This window comes from Microcaecilia unicolor, chromosome 2 (assembly GCF_901765095.1).
Source record: "Microcaecilia unicolor chromosome 2, aMicUni1.1, whole genome shotgun sequence".
Taxonomy (NCBI): Eukaryota; Metazoa; Chordata; class Amphibia; order Gymnophiona; family Siphonopidae; genus Microcaecilia; species Microcaecilia unicolor.
The window spans coordinates 333357419-333379575 of record NC_044032.1 but is presented as its reverse complement, the minus strand read 5'-3'; the positions used below and the strand labels follow the sequence as shown (position 1 = coordinate 333379575).

General features: G+C 46.4%; 1 protein-coding gene across 1 annotated transcript in view; it reads left to right on the top strand.

Moving 5' to 3' along the window:
* LOC115462048 (coiled-coil domain-containing protein 17-like) overlaps positions 1-22157 on the top strand; it is a 290272-nt gene that overhangs the window by 43527 nt on the left and 224588 nt on the right. The window contains exon 2 of the mRNA XM_030192096.1: positions 3381-3464. Coding sequence (XP_030047956.1) covers positions 3381-3464 — 84 coding nt within the window. The remainder of the gene's footprint in view (positions 1-3380; positions 3465-22157) is intronic.

Sequence of the window (22157 nt, the reverse complement as noted above, 5' to 3'; positions counted from 1 at the left end):
TACGGGTATGATGTTGTTTTCTGCAAGTGGGGTGGTTAGTGTTAAGTGGATCAGTGTTAGGGAGTAGATTATTAGGAGTAGTTTGAGGGTATTCATTATGGTATATATTTCCTGTGGTTACTATTAAGACCGTGTTGCCCCAATCTGCTCTCCTCACAAGCCTGCTTTCTCCGGTTGATCAAATGCAGTGCAAAAGGCTCCTTCTCAGGCACACACATCCTACTGAAGGTGTCTTCAGTTCACTAGCAATTACTCAGTTTTTACTTTGGTTTTTACTGTCAGGCCTTTTAAGCCTTGTCAGTTGTAAAGTCTCAATATCTTTAAATATAATAGGCACTTTACTCATGGTCTGGTGATCGGACGCGTTGCCCAAGGCATAGAGACTCTGCAACCCTGGGAGCTATGTCTTTGTTGGAGGTAGACACCAGAGGGGGGGCAGCAGCCTCAGGCTACTGCTACTGCTTTGCTCTGAGCCCCTCGGAGCCTGTCTCCAGGGCCTTCGCTGCGTTGCTCCCTCTCCTCTTGTTGCTGCTACTGCACTCTAGTCTCGGTGCTGTCGACTGAGCCCTCGGCGGTTCCCTCCGAGAGCATCCTCACGCCTCCATAACTCCCATGCTCCTGGGGCAGCTCCACCGGACAGTGCTCCCCTTTCCTGCTGCCGTCTGAGGAACCGGCGGGCGGGTGAGGAGGCAGAGTTGGGCGCATGACTGCTTCCACACAGCCCATGCAGTCCCCCGTGGGAGAGGCTCGATCGTCTCTCCCTGCTCTGGGTGGGCGGTGGGTGAGGAGGCAGAGTCGGGCGCGCGGTCGCTGTCCCGCGAGCCTCGTGCGGTCACCCATGGGGAGAGGTTCGGCTGCCTCTCCCTGCTCCGAGGGCAACAGCGGTGCCGTTCGCCAGACCCGCACCGGATCCCCGAGCGCCGTCTGCTGCCTCGTGCAGTCCCCCGTGGGAGAGGCTCGATCGTCTCTCCCTGCTCTGGGTGGGCGGGTGGGTGAGGAGGCAGAGCCGGGCGCGCGTGTGGTCCCCCGTGGGGAGAGGTTCGGCTGCCTCTCCATGCTCCGAGGGCAACAGCGGTGGCCGTTCGCCAGACCCGCATGGGGATCCCCGAGCGACGTCTGCTGCCTCGTGCGGTCCCCCGTGGGAGAGGCTCGATCGTCTCTCCCTGCTCTGGGTGGGCGGTGGGTGAGGAGGCAGAGTCGGGCGCGCGTGTGGTCTCCCGTGGGGAGAGGTTCGGCTGCCTCTCCTTGCTCCGAGGGCAACAGCGGTGCCGTTCGCCAGACCCCATGGGATCCCCGAGCGACGTCTGCTGCCTCATGCGGTCCCCCGTGGGAGAGGCTCGATCGTCTCTCCCTGCTCTGGTGTGGGCGGGTGGGTGAGGAGGCAGAGTCGGGCGCGCGGTCGCTGTCCCGCGAGCCTCGTGTGGTCCCCCGTGGGGAGAGGTTCGGCTGCCTCTCCCTGCTCCGAGGGCAACAGCGGTGCCGTTCGCCAGACCCGCATGGGATCCCCGAGCGACGTCTGCTGCCTCGTGCGGTCCCCCGTGGGGGGCAATTCAGACTGGTGCCCGATTAACTCAGCACAAGTTAGGGCAGCTGTTTTGTTTAACTTTATGCAATTGCTTAGATGGTAAGTGCAGGCTTGGAATTACTGCAGGCAGTGGAGAGGGGAAGAGGAGATTATCTGAGAGGTTCAGGAATTTGTAAGACAAAGAGGCATCATTGACCATAACCCTACCTTGGAATGTAGCCAGGGGAAATGCTTGGCAATTTGTTTTTTAAAGTCCAGTATCTAATATTTAACAGGTACTTCTGTTCATCAAAGACATGCAGTAGATGGATGTGTTTCACTCCTGTGAAATTATTTGGAAGTTTTAATGCTGAGGAAGCTTCAGCAAGATAACAGAGCTTTAGAGGTAGTATAAGTTATAGATATGAACATTATCTCAAAAGTTGTAGTGGTGGTTTTAGTTAGCAGTTTCTGATCCTGGTGTCCTTTGTTCCAATTGATGCAGATCTCTGGAGGTTTTTCAGTTTTAAATCCAGTTTATTTCACAAACAAAGAGAGTCAAAGATCAAAGGCTTCCAGCAATAGAAAACAAATGGCTGTACTTAGCACTTCTATGTGAATTTCTTTGGAAACTTAATGCAGGGGCTGATAGTTGACTTTAGTTTTAAGAAATCTAACAGATTCAGGCCCAGATGCATCAACAAAACATAAAACAACCGAAAACGTAAAAGTCACATAGTAAACTTACCGATTTAGAAAAAACGATGGATGCTCTAAAAAAAACAATGCGCAAATGTTCGGCAACGGTTTTCAAAAGTTGGATGCATGAAAGTATCGTTAATCTTGTGAAATCCCCGCTAGTGGTGTAGGAACGCATGCGCACAATATTCATTCGGGAAACACACGGTATCACCGTGGATAGTGTACGCATATCACACATCATAGACGTGCGTCCATGGCGTGTAAGATACACGTCACTCTCTAAGCGGACGTCTTATGCGCGTGGAGTGTTTTTTCGATCACAAACGGCTACTGACGATTGTCTGCCTCGTTGCCTGACTCCTGCTGGAAATCAAAATTCACGGAGGACGAGCTACAAGTTTTGGTTCATCATGTATGCGATGAATTTGGTCGGCTGTTTAAAAAGTCCAGGCTCTCGCTTGGACAAAAGAACAAAATATGGAGGAAGATTGCGGATGATGTGACTGCTGTCGTGTGCAGATGCGCACTGTGGAGCAGTGTAAGCATCGTTGGCAAGACTTCAGGGGTATCGTCAAGCCAAGGCACGGAAGAAGTGGAAACATGGAAAGGGTACAGGGGGTGGCCCTCCATGTGCCTTGGAGCTGACTGCCCTGGAGGAGGCTGTGTTTGCCCACCCTCGGTCGTGAGCAGCTGGTCGGACTGTGTGGTGGTGTCGACACGTCAGAGGATGCCATTGGTGGTATGGAAGGTGAGTTTGTTTAGCGCATTTCTGACAATGGGGTGGGTGGCGGTAAGAAGTTTGGTTGTGGGCGGTTTTGGGGTCAACCGTGTTTATGTTTACGTTTCTAGGTGAACATCTGGAAGATGGCATATTGCCAGGTGCGACCACATGTCCCACACTGAGGACAGAGAAGGTGGTGAGTAATGTGATGTGCTGTGGACTTTTCCTTTAGAAGCTTCCAAAACCTTTTTTAAACTCCGCTAAGCTAACCGCCTGTTAACACATTCTCTGGCAATGAGATTCCAGAGTTTAATTACACGTTGCAGCCTTTTCTAATCCCACTATCTTTTTGAGATGCCTGCGACCTGAATGCACCCATATTCGAGGTCCGGTCGCAGCCATGGGCTCAGCAACCGTTTGTAACCCGCTGGTCTCTTTTTTGTTGTTGGGTAGGTGTCCATCCAGTTGCAGCACTTCGACATGGTCATCAAAGCCTGCAACAACCGTGTGCCACACAAGATGAGGAAGAAGAAGCACGTGAGTACAGAGGTGTCATTGGCGTTGTTTGTGTTCGGGTGTTTACTTTCCTTTCTGTTTGTTAGGTGTATGGTTGATGACACCTACACAGGGAAGAGAGGATGGGGAGGCCGAGGACACTGTGACCCGTGACCTTGTAGATGAAATAACGCTTATTAAATAGGCATTGCAATATTTTCCAGCCCTTGTCCATCCTTTCAATATTTCGCCTTTTCCCTGGACGGGGGAAAAGGCGCTTCTCATTAATCATGAACAGCTGGGCCAACCACAGCACGTCCATAGCCGGAGAAGTTGGGCTTTCTCCCTCGTGCAGCCATGACTTCTCCGACAAATGTGCACATGCGCATACCACACATATATAGCACGTCGAAGGTTATGCACGCACTACATTGATGTGTTATGACGTACTTATGACAAATCTGGACTTAAACCGACAGCCTCTGACCACACGTTCAATATATATCGGAAAAGGAGACGGATTCCTTTGTGCATTCGTCGGTATCGGTAGTGCATCGCAAAAAGTCCACATTTCTATAGTACTTTTGCTTGTTTGCATCCGTTTTCGTTAGCTGCTACCGTGATCGGAAAATGGCTCGGAGAAGCCTTTTGTGCATGCCGTGGTTTACTACTCGCTCGTTAATGGCTCGTTAAGTTTAGTGCATCTGGCCCCCAGAGTTTTAGAAATAGTTATGAGGTTGAAATAAAACTTTAACTCACGGATTGTAGGTATGAACTTTATAGTTTCTGGTTATGATATCCTTGGATGGTCCCAATTGAAGCAGGTTGCTGTAGGCTTTTCTTTGTTGTCCAGGAGGAGGAGGGTTAGATGTAAATATAGATCCAGTACTGGTCACAGGGCATGAGGAGAGTTATTTGCAATATGAAGGGAAGATAAAAGTTCTTTTCTCCGGCCAGAATAAAAGAAAGAAGTTCAAAGTAAATTGAGGACTGGTGCCTCAATACAGACTGCGCAGAAGTCACTAAAAATTTGGGTTGTAAATAAGCAAAAAGTGTATTATTTGCAGAGCCTCATGTGAACCCAGCCACCCAGTCATGCACCCCCAGGGGCATCTAATGACACATGTTCCAACTTGTCAGTCTTATTTTTAGACTTGTAACATTTGCATGCAGACAAAAAAATGTGCATATTCTTTAACTTGAAATCATTAATATTTTTCTGTTCTTTTTTGAAATGCACATGAACTAATTTAGACTTTACCACAACCTCTCTATAAGGATATTCCAACTATCCGCTTTTCACAGTGCCCTTTGTGTCGCCTTGCTCTGAACAAAGCTCTTGAGCAACATTAACTTTCTCCTTTGGCCTTGTTTAAAGTTGCTGTTTATTCTGGGGTCATTTCAGACATTTGTCCCCACTGCTCCTTCAATGTTTATCCACAGCTTGGTCATATGGGACAGTGGGAGTTTTGGGTACCAGACCTACTTACATATTATATTATATTACTAGTAAAAAAGGCCCGTTTCTGTATGAAATGAAATGGGCGCTAGGCAAGGTTATCCCCCCCCCTCGCTCTCATCCCTCTGTCCCCTCCAAGTCCCACGGCCACCTTTCCTCCCCTCCAATTTCCAGGCCGTCCTCCCTCCCCTCTCCCACTCCCCTGCACACTTACCAGTTTATCCATAAGTTTCCGTGGTGGCGCTGCAGGTCCCTGGCCGACAGAGGTCGCTAGTTCGCAACTCCTCTCTGCCCCTTCCCTTGGCCTTCCGCTCAGCCCCATGTTGCTGTGGTGTGCGAGAGAGTCAGTGAGCGCCTGTGAGCTGTGGCTGCTGCAGCAGCGTGCCAAGAACCGGGAGGCAGTGAAAGCCTTCACAGCGAGGTGCGTAGCGCGGCTTCCCAGCTTTCTCCCCTCCCATTCCTCTGTAGAGCGATAATTTGCCGGTCACGCGCTTCCCGCGTCTCTCACTGGGATCGTAACCACCATCCTGACGTCAGGCAAGCAGGGTTCTAGTGCTGGCCAGTGACGTCAGCAGGTGGTTACGATCCCAGTGAGACACATTCGAACGTTCAAGGAGCAAATTATTATATTAGATATTATCTTATATGCTTATACCCTGCATCAGTCTCAGAGGTCAGTGTGGGTTACAAACTAAGAGGATGAGGACAATCCTGGATAGTTATAGATTTTCCCTTTTTAGCCACTAACAGTTACATTTCTGGAACAGAAAAGCTTTTTTTTTTGGGGGGGGTGGGGGGGGGGGGGGGGGTTACATTTGTACCCCACGCTTTCCCACTCATGGAAGTGCTCAATGCTGCTTACATGGGGCAATGGAGGGTTTAGTGATTTGCCCAGAGTCACAAGGAGCTCCCTGTGCCGGGAATCGAACTCAGTTCCTCAGTTCCCCAGGACCAAAGTCCACCACCCTAAGCACTAGGCCACTCCTCCACTAGTTTACAAAACCTTGTATTGTCCAGTCATTATGGACTAGATTCTATATATCATGCCTAAAAAATCGGTGCTGAATGAAATACGCCAAGCAAATTCTATAAATTACGCCTTAATTTAGGCGTCCTTTATAGAATAAGCCTAAATTTCCATGCAGTTTATAATGCCAACCACCTGTCCTTGTGACTAAATTTAGTTGTGGGCAGTTATGCCAAGAAAACTTGATGTAAATCCCGACGCCTGGGTGTATTCTGTAGCAATGTGCATAGATTATAGAAACACCCACAACCCGCCCATTCCACGTCCACTTACAACTATATGACTTTGAATTTATGTGCATCATGTTATAGAATACGCTTAGACAGTTCTGTGTGTAAATTCTAATTATGTCAATTAGTGTATTAATCGCATTGTTAATTGGCAATTGTCAGCACTAGTTAACTTATCAAACATTATCAGGCTTGTTAACTAATTAAGTTGTGCACAGCAAATACAGAATATGACTGTATTTGCGCAAACAACTTAAGTCACGCTATATAGAATCCATGGGTATTGATCTGGTAAAGAATTCCACCACTTTTGCTGATTGATAAGGCAAATAGTCTGGATAAACTAGATTTGTAAACTACTTTTTTGGCAGTAGGATAATGAAGGACTAAGTAGTATCTAGACTTAATATTACAGTTTCTTGGTGACAAGTGGACAAGATCAATCATAACCTGGGGCTTGACCATATTTTTTCTCTCTTATTTCAGTTTAAGAGACTAAAGCACTGTAAAAAAAAAGAAAGGTGAGCAAAAAAAAAGCAGCATGAACTAGGGGAACGTAAATTGTTGGCAGAAATGGATGACCGAGAAATGCAATACTGGGTAGTGTTTCTGATTCAAACTATGATGGGAAACACTGTACTCAGAAAAAGTGAGTAAAATGATTTCATTATTTCAAATTACAGATCACTTAGAGGGACAGTTACTAATGTGTGTTAAGGGAATAACACATGATATTTGCCTCTTAATGACATTAAACGACAGAACCTTTTTTATATTACTTTGATGCACGTTTGTTTAAGTTACCATGGATACTAATGAGGTTGTTTTGCATGCACTTGAATCTCATTATTATGTAAAGCAATAATGCAGCTTGCAGTGAACTGGAATAGAAAAACACCAGCTCAAGGCCTTTACATGGCAACCCGACCCCTAGCAGTTGTACCCTGAGACTTCCGCTATGGTTCGTGAGTGCCGTATTGAAGCCAGCAGGAGCAACTGAGAATCACACCCCTGCCTTGCTTACCCTAGATCACAAAAAATGGCTCGTTAGACCTGTGAGGTCAAGGCTATCTTTGTAGTGGGAAGAGGGAGCATGGAAGAGCCACTTTTCCCACACCTATCCTTTTAAGAAATACACACAGGGAGAAGAAAAATGCAGCTTGTGAAGTTTATGATAAATTACATTATTCCTTTACCACCGAGTCACTAACCTGTTGGACTGTGTTTCCACAGATTAATGACGTTCACTGTAAACTGAGGTGTAGTAAATGGCCAACTTTAATGCAGCTTAGTAACAAACTCTGCCCCTCCTTCCCTCCATTAGGGCTTATTAGCTAAAATGCATTATGGTTTGCACATAACACACATTAACATACATTTTGAACATGTGCTAAGTGCTAAACCTCCATGAAAATGTCTGGTAGTGATCAGCATTTGGGGGAAGTCAGCCATAGTGTTATACTAATGTATGTTAGTTTAGTTAATGTGTTAATGCTGCGCAGATTACATGGCTCCAGTTAGTGACACCTTTGAAGATGTAGTTAACTGCAAAACTGGCAGATAGCAAGAGATAGTTGTCCACATTATTGCAGTAAGGACTCCCCCTCTCTCTTCTCTTTCCCAATATTATGATAAAATTCTGTGTTAGATGTTTAGTTTGGGATTAACATGCATTAGTGATTTGGACCTGTGCATTATCTTCTTTTTTTAATACTTAAGTAATGGGTATCTCAACCCAGTCCTCAGGGCACACCAAGTCCCATCTGGTTTTCAGGATATCCAACATATGCATGAGATAGATTGGCATCACTTCCTCCTTGGTATGCAAATATATCTTCATGCATATTCATTATGGATATCAGAAAACTTGGTGTGCCCGGGGACTAGTTGAGAAGGCCTGCTGTATACATAGGTTCTCAGTACATGGTATGTGTACTCCAAGGGTATGTGAGACCTCAACAGGGCATACATGCTGCTTGGGTATAAGACTCATCATCTCCCTCTCGTTGCCACCATCAGCAGCAGTGGCAAAACATAAAAGTATTAGCAGGGCTACAGCCAGTGCGTTATTTCTAGTAAAAAAGGTGCCGGTACTCAGGAGTGGGGTGGTCACTGAGGGGCCCATCCCACAATAGCCAGCCCCCCTGCAACCAGTCACAGAATCTATGACAATGCAGAATTGGTGTGTAGAGCCTGAGCTCTTTCATTAAAACTTGGGGACCATGGGTCAATTTTAGCAGACATGGAAAAGGTGCCGTTACTCAGTACCCCAAGTACCCCCTCAAAAAAAAGCCCTGGCTACAGCACATGTGCTGTCTACTCTGCTGGTCCCCAACCCCTTCTGAAGTCACGGCCTGTTCTGGGGCAGAGGATCAACAGAACCGACAGTGTGTGCATGAAGACTGTGAACCTTCAACTGCTTTGTTTACTGCAGCTGATCTGGAAAAGCAGTAGCAGTGACTGGGGAGAGATGCCAGGATGGACATGAGAGGGGAGAGAAAAGACACTGAATAGAAGGGAGGAGAGAGTGAGAGAGGGAGACTGTTCTGCCCCCGACATGTTTGATTTATTCTTATTGTACACCGCCTTGAGTGTATTCCTTCAAAAAGGCGGTAAATAAACCCTAATATTGAATAAATAAATAATAAATATTCATGGGAAGCAGGATGCATTGTTATGTATATTTAGTGTGAGTATTATCTGTATTTAATTGCATTGTCTGTGTTATAGATAGCAATGTGTACTGGGGCTCTCCCCCCCCCCCCCCCCCACCAGTAGTTTGTAGTTTCCTGTGATTGACTCTTTGTGAACTTTCCCAATTGGCTCTTAGTTCTGAGCTAGGGCCTGTCCTCCCTTCTGTCCCTGGAGGCTGTGTGAGAGAGCACCAGTCTTCCTAGCATTCCTTTGTGATCAGCAGCTGTTTTAGGGGCTGATTTCTCCTGAACCTACTGTGATTCCATCAAAATTCTTCACCATTTTCCCCAAGGCATTTATTCCCAATTGACTCCCATACTTTCCCCTTTGAGTATTACAGCTTTACCTCTCAGCTGGGCTATTCAATCAACTAAACTGTAAGTTGATTTCTTTGTTTGCTATGATTGTTACATTAAAGAAGAGTTTGATTAAGAATTGAGAGTCTACTGGGAATGGTTTAGCTGGCTGTTGAAGCTTTATCACCTCCTAGCCTAGAACAGCACAGTGAAGAATTTTGTGCCTGCTTCAGAGTGAAGAATTTTGGAATTAATCTGTGGATTTTACTAATAAAGATTGTAGTGGACATTCTCAAAGTATCACAAATGTGGATACAGAACATGATACAGTTAAGTGCAAGTTGCACACAGAGTAATTATAAGCATTCTTCATTGTGAAAGTAACAGAGTTAAAATTGCATTGCCTTGAAAGCACTTGTGGTGGTCAATTTGAGTGGAAATCTGGACTGTTAGAGTAAAAGCCTAATAACGCTGCTGGAGAGTTATATAGAAGGCAGTTCTGGTGCAGTCAAGGAACTCTCTGAAGAAGTTTATCAAAGCTAAAAAAAAAAAAAAATTGTATGATTTGGAACATTACTGTTTGAATTAAGTGAGAGACGGGTCAGTTTGAATAACTGAGAATTTAGAGCTTACATTCAAGGCCATAAGTAAAAGGACTTGTACAGACTCCATTGGCCCTGCCAGACAGCGCAGATCCAGCTTCCTCTGCAAAGAGAATGCAACCTGCAAAATCAATTAGCTGAAGCCAGGTGCATTGCACTGAGCAAGAAGCTGTGCCCCTTCCCCATTTTTTTCTTCATTAAAAGTTGCAATTAAGATACACTCTCTGCCTATAGGCTGTTTACAAAAGAGGACTGGTATACAAGGACTTCCAGCTTAGTCTGAAGCAAAAGTATGTATTTGAGCTCAACCCTACCCCCTCCCCTTGCCTGCAAGATACAAAGGAAAAGAGAGGATTGCCATATAGGGCTTCCTAGCTAAAGGTTCTGTGTGCAACAGGAGAACAGAGAGCTACCTGTCCCCCACCCCCACTCTGTTTTTACAAGGCAACATTTTGGCACAAAGTCAAAGTTCGCTCTGCAAAGGTGTTGTAAGAAAAAAAAAAAAGGGTTTATTTTACCAGTGCAAGGCAACGGCAGATTCTGAAGTAATTGAGCAGGCTAACACAGCTGATACAGCACACGCAAACCATAGTAGTGAAAAGGGTTCAAGGTCCAAAAAGACCACATGTACCTACAGAGCATGCCAGAGAGATGTAGAAAAAGAAATAGAAAAGTATGTTTTTCTTTTGGACAATGCTTTGTTTTAAAGTACAGCAAGAAATGTTTGAGGTTTCAAAGAAGAGCAAGGCTGAGGGCCACCGTGCAGAGCAATTGCAAACCATTCAAATCAAGTACCAGCAAAAATCAGTAGAGTAATTGCCAGTCCTGAGCAGAACTAATATAGCAGACAGTTTGGCCCAAAGAGGCCACAGATGTCACATGCCAGGCCATTATGGCAGAAGCAATGAAAGACATAGAACTTCACACGGACCCAGCAGGAGAAAATCAATCCAACACTCTGGCAATTCAAGACACAGCAATAGAAATTCTAGAAGGTCTAGGTCTTTAAAATCACATAAAACAAGTCATTTCTGCAGGTCCGCTACAGGCTCTATTGCTATTAAATTGCAAATGGATGCAGTGGATGCCCTATCAAAAGATTTTTAGATTGAAAAAGAAACAACCATAGAACTTGAGAAACTTCAGCTAGAAAAAGAGGGAAAGAAAGAAGCCGCCGCTATTGCTCCCACTTCTGAATGCAAGAAGGCAGAGTTAGACATTGCCTTTGAAGCTGCTCCAGCAAGAGAAAGAAGCAGCTGTCCTGGAGGCCCAAGTAAAAGAACTTGAGAAGCCACAAGGCAGGATGGTGGGGGAGAGCCAGCTTAGTCACATTGTCACAGACAATTCTGTCCCAACGAATATGTGAAGACCTACACTATGGCTCACAAAAGCACATAGTCACAGTCTGACTCAGAAGAATTATCAGACTCTGAGCAAGCATGATTCTGCACCAGAATCTAATTCACCTGAAGAAGCAAGCCTAAGGCAAAGCATACTGTGGAGATGCACTACTACCATAGTGATCCACATGCTCACATGCATACGGAATGCATTACCACTGACTCTTGCTCCAGGAAAGCGCACCAAGCGAAACTCTTCATTTCATCCACAGACTCTGGTGCCACCCAGCAACTGAGTCAAATAAAAATTGAGCAGTTACACCCAGCAAAACACCCTGTGATTAAGCAAGAGCCACTGACCAGCCACACTCTATGCCTGACTTTAGACAAACTCCATACACAGTCAGCCACAGGCATCTACTGCAAGCTGCTAGAAACTTCAGAGAGAGAAGATCTAACAATATACACAGCTCACAAGAAGATGGTGAACATAGGACTTTACCAGTTCAATGACTGCCCTAAGAAGTATAGAAGGTGGAAATCTAACTTTAAGGATGCCTTGACCAATTATGACGCTCACCTTGAATCAAGAAATTATCTGATAATAAAAATGACTGAGGACAGAGCCAGTCGGGAATCTGCAGGGTTACCAAATGCATTTCCTTGTCATCAAGCAGATGAAGCCATTACGTATGGTTTGTGTCCATCAACCAGCAGAGGGAGATAGAGAGCACTCAACTTTTCACAGTGCCTGATGGCCAGCCAGCTCCACTGCCTTCAGTATTCTCTATCTCCCCAAGCAGGGTGGCTGCAGCTTCTTCGAGCTCCATCAAAAATCTGCCTGGGGTGGCTCCTGGCTTGCCAGTTGTTAGCCGGGTGTTAGAGGCTATAGCAGCTTCACTTCGAAGGCACATAGGTTAGCCCCTTTCCCTGCCTTACCCATGCCCCCGTGGATGTGGACCTATTTAGCTTGCTTTTCCCTGGCCTTTCCCACTCAGTGGATGGAGGCACATTGGTTCGCCTTTCCCTGCCTTTCCCACTCATCTGTCGGGCTGTGAGGATTCGGAGAGTTCTGGCAGGCCTTCGTGGTCTGAGGAGCCAGAGTCAGGTGCAGAATTACCACAGGATCTGGATGATCTCTCCGCGGTGAGGATTTTCCACCGTGATGAGCTGCCACGCTTATTTCAGATGCCCTACAGGTCCTTTCTGTTGAAGAGCCTGACAGTGGCGCGGCCTCCTCTGTGAATCCTAGGATGGCTAGTACCAAAAAGCCTGCTCGAGCCTTTCCTTTGCATGACTCCATCCAAGAGCTTATTTCCGCTCAGTGGGCTGACCCCGAGGGACCTTTGAAAGTTTCCAGGGCTATGGGGCAATTATACCCTCTGCGTGAGGAGCATTTGGCTCGCTTTGCAATGCCTAAAAGTAGATGCCCTAGTCACTGCCGGTGACAAAGAGAACTACCCTCCCTGTAGAAGGAGGAGTTGCCCTGAAGGATATACAAGACCGTAGGCTGGAAGCAGCACTTAAACTGTCCTTTGAAATTGCAGGTCTTACTGTTCGGATTGGGTCCGTCTGCATGCAGTTGTTATGCTGCTAGAGCCTGCCTGGCGTGGTTGCAACAGGCAGTGGAACAGCCCAGAGATGGGCTGAGCCCTTCTCGGATGTGGCTCCGCGGCTGGAGTCGGCCTTGTCCTTCTTGGCTGATGCCCTTTATGATATTGTCAGAGCTTCGGCTAAACAAATGGCAGTAGCAGTGGCGGCTTCACCGTCTTATTTGGCTATGGCATTGGGCAGCGGACATGGCCTCTAAGCAAAAGGTTGGTGAAGTTGCCCTTTCAAGGCCTTCTCCTATTTGGTGAGGAGGTTGGAAAAAAAATTGTTAAAGGCCTGGTAGATCCTAACCCCCAGCGCTTGCCCGAAGATAGGCCGAGTTCTTCCTCCAAGGGCCAGGTCGGTCCAACTCCGGTGAGCTAGAAGGTACCGCCCGGGGCGTTCTGCTGGGGTTCACTTCTCGTGCCCGTTTTTCAGCAGAGGAACTCCTTTCGCTCGACACGCGTTCCGCAGGCCACTGGCTCTAGGGCCTGGAGTTCAGGGGCGACCCTCCTCAATGATGGTGCGCCGGCCCCCTCCTCGCTTCCTGTCATCGGAGGACGTCTTCCCTCTTGCCCGAGGAGTGGGCCAATATTTTCCTAAGATCAGTGGGTTCTGGACCCTGATCAGAGATGGCTACAGAATAGAATTCAACGCCCCAGTAAGAGACGTGTTTTGTGGAGCCCGATGCGGTTCTGCCGCCAAATGGGCAGCGGTAGAGGAGACTTTGCAAGGTCTGATTCAGTTAGGGGCCGTGTCCCGGTACCTGCCCGCCAAACATGGTTACGGCCGATACTCCATCTACTTTGTGGTGCCGTGAAAAGGTGGGTTTTTTCGCCCTATTCTGGAACTTAAAAGAATTAACAAGTCCCTGAGAGTGCGGCATTTCCACATGGAAACCCTGCGCTCCGTCATTGACTGCGGTACAGCCAGGAGAGTTTCTCACGTCTCTAGACCTGAAAGGAAGCTTACTTGCACATACCAATTTCGCCCCCTCACCAGAAGTTTCTGAGGTTTGCGGTGTTGGGAGAAAACATTTCCAGTTCCGGGCCTTGCCTTTTGGCCTAAGCCACAGCTCCCCGAACCTTTCGAAGGTAATGGTGGTAGTAGCTGCTTTGCTCAGGCGAGAAGGCATCAGGGTTCAGCTGTACCTAGACGACTGGCCGCATCAGAGCAGACTCTGTAACAGAGAGCTATCAAGCTACAGCCAGAGTGGTCTCAGTACTTCAATCTCTTAGGCTGGGTCGTCAATATGGCCCAAAGTCACCTGACCCCCTTGCAATCTCTAGAATATTTGGGGGCCAGGTTCGACACAGACTCGGGCTAATGTATACCTACCCGAGCTAAGGCGGTGCAAGCTTCAGAATCAGGTCCGTCTGCTCCTGAGGAATGCCTCGCACCGCGTGCTTGGGACATTGTCCAGCTGCTAGGATCAGTGACAGCCACATTGGAAGTGGTGCGGCCTGGGGCGAGAGCGCACCGAGACTCTACAGTATTCCCTGCTTCAAGATGGTCTCCAGTTTCTCAGGTTATCAATGCAGACTTTCTTGGCTCCCTGCGGCCCCGACTCAGCATGGAGTGGGTGGCTCTCAGACAGCATGCTGTGGCGAGGAATGCCGCTGGCGCCCGATTGGTGTCTAGTATGACAGATGCCAGCCTGAAGGGCTGGGGCGCATATTGCAAGGGGAAGCATGCCAAGGGTCTATGGACACCCGAGGAGTCGGAGTGGTCCATCAACGCCTGGAGTTGGAAAGCGGTGTTTCAGGTGCTTCTGGCCTTTCAAGTGACCTTGGAAGGAATTGGCTGTCAGAGTGATGTCGGACAACATGACAGCAGTGGCCTACATAAATCGACAATGCGGCACTCAGTGCAGAGCACTGGCCTCGCAGGCCGAACAGATTTGTCATTGGGCCGAGCTGCATCTTCAGTTTCTGTCGGCAGCTCACATTGCAGGTCAGAGCAACGTGCAAGCCGATTATGTAAGCAGGCATCAGATTCGATCCAGCAGAATGGGAACTAGCAGACGAAGTATTCCTGCAGATATGTGCCAAATGGGGCAAGCCCGTGATGGATCTTATGGCGACAAGTTCAAATGCCAAAGTCCCGTGCTTCTTCAGCAGACGGAGAGACCCTCGCTCGGCAGGGTTGGATGGCCTTGACTGAGCCCTGGCCTCCGGGCCTACTATATGTGTTCCATCCGTGGTCCTTGATAGGGTGCGTGCTCTTGCGGATTCGGCTGCACCAGGAGAAGTGGTCCTCATCGCCCTGGATTGGCCCAGGAGGCCTTGGTTATGCGGACCTCCGACAGATGCTAGTGGAGGCTCCCCTTCCCTTTACCTCTGGTACCAAACCTGTTGTCACAGGGCCTGGTAGCCATGGAGGACCCCTGCCGCTTTGGTCTTATGGCATGGCGATTGAGAGGGCGCAATTGAGGGACAAAGGCTATTCAAACACAGTCATTTCCACTCTCCTGCAGGCCCGCAAGCGTTCCACTTCCGTGGCTTATGCCAGGATTTGGCGCCAGTTTGAGTCTTGGTGTGCTTCAAAAGCGATCACACCCATGCGGGCTCCTGTCTCGCCGATTCTGGACTTTTTGCAGGATGGTGTACAAATAGGCTTGGCCTATAATTTCCTGCGGGTGCATGTGGCAGCGTTGGCCTCCCTTCGTGGTAAGGTTGAAGGCGTGTCTTTAGCTGCTCATCCAGATGTGGCAACGGTTTCTTAGTGGGGTGCTTCGGCTCCGAGCCTTCCGTGCGAGCACCCTGTCCAGCTTGGAACCTGGGGCTAGTTTTGAATGCCCTGCAGGCTTCTCCTTTTGAGGCCGCTTCGGCGAGCATCGGAGAAAGATTTGACACTAAAGGCCGTTTTTCTTGTGGCCATTAAGTCGGCAAGACAGGTGTCAGAGCTCCAGGCGCTGTCCTGTAGAGACCCATTTCTGCAATTCTCAGAGTCCGGGGTCACGGTTCGGACCGTGCCTTCCTTCATGCCTAAGGTGGTTTCAGCGTTTCACCTAAACCAGCCTATTTCCTTGCCCTCCTTTGATAAGGAGGGGTTTCCAGAATCTTTTGGGCAGTTGCACCTGTTGGATGTGCGCAGGACTCTGCTGCAGTATCTGCGAGTTACTATCTCTTTCAGGATCTAGATCATCTGTTTGTTTTGCTATCAGGTCCTCGCAGAGGGTCTCCAGCGTCTAAAGCCACTGTTGCCCGCTGGCTCAAAGAAACTATCTTTTTAGCTTATCTGCTTGCCGGCCGGTCTCCACCTGTAGCCTTTAAGGCACATTCTACCAGAGCGATTTCTTCCTCTTGGGCTGAAACTGGAGCACTCTCTCGTCAAGAGATATGCAGTGCAGCAACGGTGGGCTTCTAAGCTCTCTTTGCCCGACATTACAGCCTACATTTGCCACATTGAGCCTACAAATAGGTGGGAAAATGTGGGATATAAATGTAACAAATAAATAATAAATAAATAAATAAAACAGAACACAAAAGTGCATGCTTGCATTACCTGCCCCCCAGGTTACAAAATCTCTCACTGGACAAGAAAAGAAAAAAGAGGAGGAGGCATAGCATTAATCTATAGATCCCACTTCACTGTAACAATAACAGCTGAGTCTATAACACCAAAACTTGAAATTGCCTCTGTTAGAATTCACCGTACCACCTTGCTTGACCACCTAAACGCTGTCTTGTTTATAGACCACCAGGCAACTGGCAAGAATGCCAACTACATTTCATGGATTTCATAGCCAATACCTGTGTATCTAACTCCAATCTACTTATGAGCCTGCAAATAGGTGGGAAAATGTGGGGTACAAATGCAATAAATAAATAAATAAAATTATAATAGGGGACATAAACCTACACCTAGAAGACCCTAATGCAACCAATACATGTGAATGCAAGGAATTCCCCAACTATGAGACCTTAACTGGCCTAATATGCAAGAAAACCCACGTCCAAAGGCCGCACGCTTGATCTCATCACACACAAACTGTCCTCAGAATCAAACCTAATACTAACAGACACAAAATGGACAGACATACAATGGTCAGACCACCACAAACTAAACCTAACACTACAATGGCGAAAAAAAAAGGCTTACACCACAAGCAAGAATGCACAACCTACACCTCGAGGAGGCCAAATTGACCCTGAACCATTCTGGCAGCAGATTTACCAGAACGAATGGACAGCACAAACAGACTCCAAAGTCCAAACACTATCTCCTAAATTGGGACCACAGATGTAGGAGCATACTAGACAAATAGCACCATTACAAACAAGAACACTCGCAAAGACACAATTCGATACCATGGTTTAACAAAGAACTGAAAATTTTAAAAACACAAGTCAGAAGACTCGAACGAGCATGGGAAAAAAAGGAAAGATGGATACACACTTAACGCATTGGAAACAAATGCAAAAGAAAATACAAATATACAATAAGACAAGCCAAGAGGTCATTTTAGAAAACCGAAATAGGGCCAGGTAAACAAGACACACACAAACTTTTCCAACTTGTGAACAAACTACTAGACACCACATCGGTCACCACAACTCATACAGACACATCATCAGCAGATAACCTTGCTAACTACGTCAATGAAAAAATCAATAAAACTCCAACTCACACTACTACCTAACAACACCGACCACGAAACATTCATGGACTGTCTGGACCCATCCGCCGATGAATACCCAGCAGACCGAATCTGGACAAACTTCGATTTACTGACCGATGAAACCATCACCCAACAGATTCGCTAAATCCCCACTGTAAACTGGACACTTGTCCCAACAACCTAATAAAATACGCCCCTCAACGCTTCATAATAGACCTTACGTCACACCTAAACTACATGTTACAACAGGATTCTTCCCTAAGGACTAAGGAAAATATACTACTCACCCCAATACCTAAAGACTCAAAGAAAAAACCAAATGACATAATAACTACCGCCCAGTAGCTTCCATCCCACTGGCAGTCAACTAATGGAAAGTATGGTAACCAACAACTCACCAGCTACTTAAATAAAGTCTCAATATTACATGAATCACAATCAGGATTTCGATCCAACCACAGCACTGAAACAGTATTAATCACTCTCCTAACCAAATTCAACAAACAATTGCAACTAGCAATAGTGTACTTCTCCTACAATTCGACATGTCCAGCGCATTTGACATGGTCAACCACAAAATACTTTTTGAACATCCTAGAATACTTTGGTATTGGAGGAAAGGTACTTCGATGGATTAATGGCTTCCTAACCGGAAGGACATACCAAGTAATATTAAACTCGAACAAATCATCACCATGGAAGCCTAATGCGGAGTATCCTAAGGATCACCACCCTCACCAACCCTTTTTAACCTAATGATGGCACCCCCAACCAAAACACTATCCATTCAAGGCCTCAATCCTTACATCTACGCAGACGATGTCACGATCTACATCCCGTTCAAACACGATCTAACAGAAATTATTATTTATTTATTTATGTATTTATTTGTAGCATTTGTATCCCACATTTTCCCACCAATTTGCAGGCTCAATGTGGCTTAAATTTGCCATAGTGGCGATTGCCATTTCCGGCTAACAGAATTACAAATGGTATTGCATTAGGTGCATGCATACATGGTAAAGAAGAATACATTATGGTAATACATATAGGTTCCTGAGTGATAGATTGGATTGTAACATATGTTAGGTCATCAATTATAGATAAGTCGTTTTCGGCATAATGATTAAAGTGGTATTGCATTAAGGTGCGTACATACATGGTAAAGAAGAATATGTTATGGTAATTGCATATAAGTTCCTGAGTAATAGATTGGGTTGTAGTCAGTCTAGTGATAAAAGTTCTGTTCTGTCTAGATCATGATCAGTCTTATTATTTAGTAATTAGGATGCTTATTTATGGTATGCTTTCTTGAACAGGTCACTTTTCAGTAGTCTTTGGAGATAGTTAGGTCTTGCGTTGTTTTTATTGCCTTCGGTAGTGCGTTCCATAGTTGTGTGCAAATGTAGGAGAAACTGGTTGCGTTTGTGGATTTGTATTTTAGTCCTTTACAGTTGGAGTAATGGAGATTGAGGAATGTGCGAGCTGATCTTTTGCGTTTCTAGTAGGTAGGTCTATAAGGTCTGACATGTAGGCCAGGGCTTCCCCGTGTATGATCTTGTGGACCAGGGTGCAAACTGTGAAAGCTATTCGTTCTTTTAATGGGAGCCAGTGTAGTTTTTCTCTTAGGGGTTTGGCGCTTTCGTATTTCGCTTTCCCAAATATGAGTCTGGCTGCTGTGTTTTGAGCGGTTTGAAGCTTCTTAGTGATTTCAAGCGTGCTGACTTTAGTAAAATGGGGGAATACCTGAGGAAGGAGCTGATGGGCTGGGAGGACGTACAAGAAGTGGAAGGACAGTGGTCCAGGCTGAAGGAAGTAATAAATAGGGCCACAGACCTTTATGTAAGGAGAGTAAATAAAAGCAAGAGAAAAAGGAAACCGATATGGTTCTTCCAAGCAAGTGGCTGAGAAAAATAAAGGCTAAAGAGTTAGCGTTCCAGAAATATAGAAAATCTCAAGAAGAGGAACACGGGGAGGAATACCGGATGAAACTGAAAGAAGCCAAGAGAGAGGTACGTCTGGCGAAGGCTAGGGCCTGGCAAAAGTACACCTGAGAATGGAGCGGATAGAGCACCGTTCACGGAGAGAGTGTGTATTAACAACTTGGAAAACTAAAGGTGGACAAAGCCATGGGACCGGACGGGATCCACCCCCAGGATATTGAGGGAGCTCAGAGAGGTTCTGGCGGGTCCTCTTAAAGATTTGTTTAATAAATCCTTGGAGACGGGGAGAGGTTCCGAGGGATTGGAGAATGGCGGAGGTGGTCCCTCTTCACAAAAGTGGTGATGGGGAAGAAGCTGGAAACTACAGGCCGGTAAGCCTCACTTCGGTTATTGGAAAAGTAATGGAAGCCATGCTGAAGGAAAGGATAGTGAATTTCCTGGAAGCCAATAGTTGCAAGATCCGAGACAACATGGTTTTACCAAAAGGAAATCGTGCCAAACGAATCTCATTGAATTCTTTGATTGGGTAACTGGAGAATTGAATCATCAACATGCTATAGATGTAATCTACTTAGATTTTAGCAAAGCTTTTGACACGGTTCCCCACAGGAGGCTCTTAAATAAACTCGATGGGCTGAAGATAGGTCCCGAAGTGGTGAACTGGATTAGGAAACTGGTTGAACGGACAGACGACAGAGGGTGGTGTGTAAATGGAGTTTGCTCGGAGGAGGGAAAGGTGAGTAGTGGAGTGGCCTCAGGGATCGGTGCTGGGGCCGATTCTGTTCAATATATTTGTGAGTGACATTGCCGTAGGTTAGAAGGTAAAGTTTGCCTATTTGCGGATGATACTAAGATTTGCAACAGAGTGGACACCCGGGAGGGAGTGGAAAGCATGAAAAAGTATCTGAGGAAGCTTGAAGAATGGTCCTAAGGTTTGTGCAATTAAAATTCAATGCGAAGAAATGCAAAGTGATGCACTTAGGGAGTAGAAACCCAAGAGAGACTTATGTGTTAGGCGGTGAGAGTCTGATAGGTACTGAGGGGGAGAGGGATCTTGGGGTGATAGTATCCGAGGATCTGAAGGTGACGAAACAGTGTGACAAGGCGGTGGCTGTAGCAAGAAGGTTGCTAGGCTGTATAGAGAGAGGTGTGATCAGCAGAAGAAAGGAAGTGTTTGATGCCCCTGTACAAGTCGTTGGTCAGGCCCCACATGGAGTATTGTGTTCAGTTTTGAGGCCGTACCTTGCGAAGGATGTTCAAAAAATGGAAACCAGGTGCAAAGAAAAGCTACGAGAATGGTACGGGATTTGCGTTCCAAGACGTATGAGGAGAGACTTGCTGACCTGAACATGTATACCCTGGAGGAAAGGAGGAACAGGGGTGATATGATACAGACGTTCAAATATTTGAAAGGTATTAATCCGCAAACAAATCTTTTCCGGAGATGGGAAGGCGGTAGAACGAGAGGACATGAAATGAGGTTGTAGGGGGGCAGCCTCAGGAAAGATGTCAGGAAGTATTTTTTCACGGAGAGGGTGGTGGATGCTTGGAATGCCTCCCGCGGGAGGTGGTGGAGATGAAAACGGTAACGTGAATTCAAACATGCGTGGGATATGCATAAAGGAATCCTGTGCAGAAGGAATGGATCCTCAGAAGCTTAGCAGAAATTGGGTGGGCGGAGCAGGTGGGGGGAAGAGGGGTTGGTGGTTGGAGGCAAGGATAGTGGAGGGCAGACTCATACGGTCTGTGCCAAAGCCGGTGATGGGAGGTGGGACTGGTGGTTGGGAGGCAGGAAGTACTGCTGCGCAAACCTGTACGGTCTGTGCCCTGAATAAGGCAGGTACAAATCAAGGTAAGGTTTACACATATGTTTGTATTGTTGGGCAGACTGGATGGACCGTGCAGGTCTTTTTCTGCCGTCATCTACTATGTTACTATGTTCTTAGTGATTTGTTCTTTGCATCCAACATAGATGCATTGCAGTAGTCAGGTGGCTTAGCACCATTGATTGTACCAGGCTGCGGAATACTTCCCTTGGGAAGAAAGGTTTGATCCTTTTAAGTTTCCACATTGAGTGGAACATTTTCTTTACTGTATTTTTCGCATGATCTTCGAGTGTGAGATTTTTGTTAGTTGTGACTCCCAGAATTTCAGACTATCAGAGACCAGAAGGGTGTAATCTGAGGTGTTTATGGTATTGTGTTTGTTGTATCACAACTGAAATCAAACACAGCCTCCAAATAATGAATTCATGGGCGGATGCATTCCAACTAAAGCTCAACGCAGAAAAAACACAATGTCTCATCCTCTCTTCACAACACAACAAGAACAAACCTTGCACTATAAACACCCCAGAATACACCCTTCCTGTTTTGGACAGCCTAAAAATTCTCGGAGTTACAATCGACTGAAATCTCACACTAGACACTCATGCGACATGTACCTCATTCCTTATACTGTACTGCTTATTTGGGATTTTGCAGCCCAAATGCATGACTCTACATTTTTAGCAACAAATATTAGCTGCCAAATTCTAGATCATTTTAGATCCTTCATCGTGTTACCCACACCTTCCAGGTGCAAAGAGGCAAACCTTTCCCAACAATCCATCCTCAACCTCACTAACAAAAAAATTAAAAAGGACTGGACCAAAGAATGCTCCTAATTTATTTTATTTATTTATTGCACCTATATTCCACCTAGAACTATATACTTCAACAAGATAATATCCTTTATCCTCAGAGTGAATTCTGTTTACCACTATCCTTTGCTGCCCATTCATGCAGTTTCTAACCCAGTCTCTCATTTTTGGGTCCATAACAAGGATTCTCAGCTTATATATAAGTTACCTATGTGGCATCACATCAAGGGCACTTCCTCAATCCAACATTTTGGTCTCAGTCAATGAAATTGATCAGATTCATCTGACA